At 46.2% G+C, this 3,055-nt stretch overlaps 1 protein-coding gene across 1 annotated transcript in view; it reads left to right on the top strand.

Annotated features, from left to right (window-relative positions):
- The window catches only part of LOC111958659 (PR domain zinc finger protein 1-like), an 11,868-nt gene extending 9,199 nt beyond the window's left edge, over positions 1-2,669 (top strand). Inside the window, exons 5-7 of the mRNA XM_023979912.2 lie at positions 6-168; positions 279-407; positions 532-2,669. Of these exons, the coding sequence (XP_023835680.1) occupies positions 6-168; positions 279-407; positions 532-1,125 (886 nt within the window). The 3' untranslated portion in view covers positions 1,126-2,669. The remainder of the gene's footprint in view (positions 1-5; positions 169-278; positions 408-531) is intronic.
- The last annotated feature ends 386 nt before the right edge of the window (positions 2,670-3,055 follow it).

Genomic DNA, 3,055 nt, shown 5'->3' with positions numbered 1-3,055 from the left:
GCCAGCGGCCGGCAAGAGGAGGAGGCCATGAACCTGAGCAAGATGAAGCGTGGTGGTGGCTCTACAGGCTACAAGACCCTGCCTTACCCACTCAAGAAGCAGAACGGCAAGATCAAGTATGAGTGTAACGTCTGCAGCAAGACCTTCGGCCAGCTCTCTAACCTCAAGGTGAGACTGGCGACATTCTGTTCGCTCCCTTCATTCCATGCATCCAGACTACTTTGTGTTCCCTTGCATTGAACCGAACTGACGTATCATTGTGTCCTTTCTGTGTGTAGGTGCACTTGCGTGTCCACAGYGGTGAGCGACCCTTCAAGTGTTCGACCTGCAGTAAGGGCTTCACCCAGCTGGCCCACCTGCAGAAACACTTCCTGGTGCACACTGGAGAGAAGCCCCATGAGTGCTCGGTAAAGACCATCACCAATTCTATGCTMGTCGCTAAGTCTGTTAAGCTAGCTAGCTAGCTGTTGCATATACATAAGCAACGCTGAACTTCCTCCTCTAACCCTTCACTTGTCCTCTTTCCCCCAGGTGTGCCATAAGCGCTTCAGCAGCACCAGCAACCTAAAGACCCACCTGCGCCTCCACTCGGGTGAGAAGCCCTACTCGTGCAAGCTCTGCCCTGCCAAGTTCACCCAGTTTGTCCACCTCAAGCTGCACAAGCGCCTTCACTCCCGCGAGCGGCCACACAAGTGCCCCCACTGCCACCGCCACTACATTCACCTGTGCAGCCTGCGGCTACACCTGAAGGGCTACTGCCTGGCTGCCGTCACCTCCTCAGGTGGCCCCACCCCCAGCCCCTCCACCCAGGAAGAGCTCCAGYGCATCAACGAGGAGATTGAGCGCTTTGACATGAGCGACCACGCTGAGAGGCTGGACCAGCTCCAGGGAGGGGTTGAGGTTGAGGCTGTCCTGGAGAAGCAGGTCCTGGGGATGCTGTGGAGGGAGATGGACCTCAAGACCTCCGGCTACCACCACCACAAGGGCGGCGCCAGTGAGCTCCAGTCTACAGGTTACGGCCTGTACAATTCAGTCAATGAGACGTCGGTTATCAAACTGCGCCGAAGCACTCCGCTTCTTCCCTCCAACGTCACGATCAAGCAGGAGTCCGAGGAACAGGCTTGAGCTCACCTTTTGAAGGACGTTGAGTCAGACTGTGGCTCTGAGAACTTGGTTAGCAGGAGCAACGAGTGTAAATATATATTTTTGATGGTTGTAGCGACTGGGGTTTTCAAACTTTCAGGGACTTCTGTACTCAGGGCTCCAAGAGACACTGTCCCCAGACTACTTAACTGTTCCACTGTGTCCTACACTTAAGACTGGACAATCATCCACCCTGGATTTCATATCATTATTATTGTTACTGTTTATTTTCAAATGTTATTATTTTTGTTGAATTTATTATATAACCTCCTTAATTTATTATGCAATTATTCTGTCTTCGAAAAGCAATATGTGGAAGTGATGTTTACAATGACCAGGTAATTCATTGTAATTTACTGTTTGTTTTTCTGATTTTGATTTCACTCTGGGGCCATTGTATATACTTTCTCTCTCTGCCTGTATCCATCCTGTGTGACCTGTTGAGAAACAGGGGTGCCCACTTTTTTATTTTATTTTTTTACATTTATTTAAACAATATAGCAGGTTAAAAAGGGTCAAAGGTCACAACTTTGTTTTGCCAAAGGTGAACACAAACTGTTGATTAGAAAGAAAAGGCATTGCTTGACCTTCTGACCCTTCCAGCAAGCTTCTCTATGTCCACGCTCATGCAGAGTTCTACAAAAAAGGGCATTTTTTTGTTCTGTTATATATTTTCAACAACGGTTACCTCAGTGTGTGTATGATTGTATGCATGTGAGTAGGAGTGTGCGTATGTGTGTCTGAGTGTGCGTATGTGTGTCTATGTTCAGAGGGAAGCTGAAGGAGAGTGTGTTTCTATTTATTGCTTTTGCTACTTGAAGAAGAAACCAAAATGAACTGGAGTGCAGCTCCACATGATCCAAAGAGCAGGAAAGTCTGCTCAATATGTAGCATATAAAGTCTGCGAGTCCGGGAATCCTTCCCCCCAACAGTCCAAGGGAACTTCAAAACACTGTCAATAGCAAAAGGAGACACATTAACCCTTCTCAAATGGGATTTGTGGCTAGTAACCAAAGTTTACTTGGCTTTAGTTTCAAACACACCAAAAAGAAGACCAAGAGAATACTGTTTGTCTGTGATGAAGTGTTAGCTCTTTAGCTGTGGTTTTGTAGTTWTGTTTGAGAAAAATGTATCCCCCTTCTCGTTTTTAAATGGCACAGACCAAAGCACCTCGGCCTTCTTATGCACTGGCCCCTCCCCTTTATGTGCCGGTGCTTGCTCCTCCCACTATTCAATATGATTGGACTGTTATAATGGCTTTAAGACTACATATGGTTTGTCTCCATAGCAACTGTGACCCCAGGCCGGTGACCTGGAAGCAGTTGCACATCAGCCTCCATCCCCTCGCTTTCTCCTCTCTTTTTTCTCTCCCTCCAACCCTGAAGTATGACCAAAGCATCCCCTTTCGTGTTTAGCCCTAGAGGAGAAAATTTGAAAAAAATACTGTCTCTGTTTACATACTCGTTTACATAGTTATTTATGTGCAAAATGTAAATTTATGATAAATGTCCACAGTTCTAATCTGACTTTTGTGTGACTTTTGTTTTTATTTGCCTCCTATTTTGGGTATTGTGCTTTAGAAGGAACTAGCAGACATTAGGGTCTCAATCTTCTATGGCTTCTTGTAGATCATGTTGCTTCCACCTCTCATGTAGCCCCAGATCAGTGATCATGGMGGAAAGGACAGAAGGAGAGGTAGCTAGTTAGAATTAATGAGACACCACTTTGCCTCGGACAATATGAGGCATCAAAGTGGTAAGCATATGCCTTTTGGTTTAGATCAAGACACTGGAAGAAGTTCCAAGGGATGGAATGAATGGAGAATAGTGTATTTAGAAGATGCACAAACCTTTCATTGACATCAATACAAGATTTCTATGAATGTTCTAGTCATGCATGCATGGTCGGTATG

This window comes from Salvelinus sp. IW2-2015, linkage group LG35, assembly GCF_002910315.2.
Source record: "Salvelinus sp. IW2-2015 linkage group LG35, ASM291031v2, whole genome shotgun sequence".
Taxonomy (NCBI): Eukaryota; Metazoa; Chordata; class Actinopteri; order Salmoniformes; family Salmonidae; genus Salvelinus; species Salvelinus sp. IW2-2015.
Note: the sequence above shows the minus strand (reverse complement) of the source record. Positions and strands in the feature narration are given on the sequence as shown.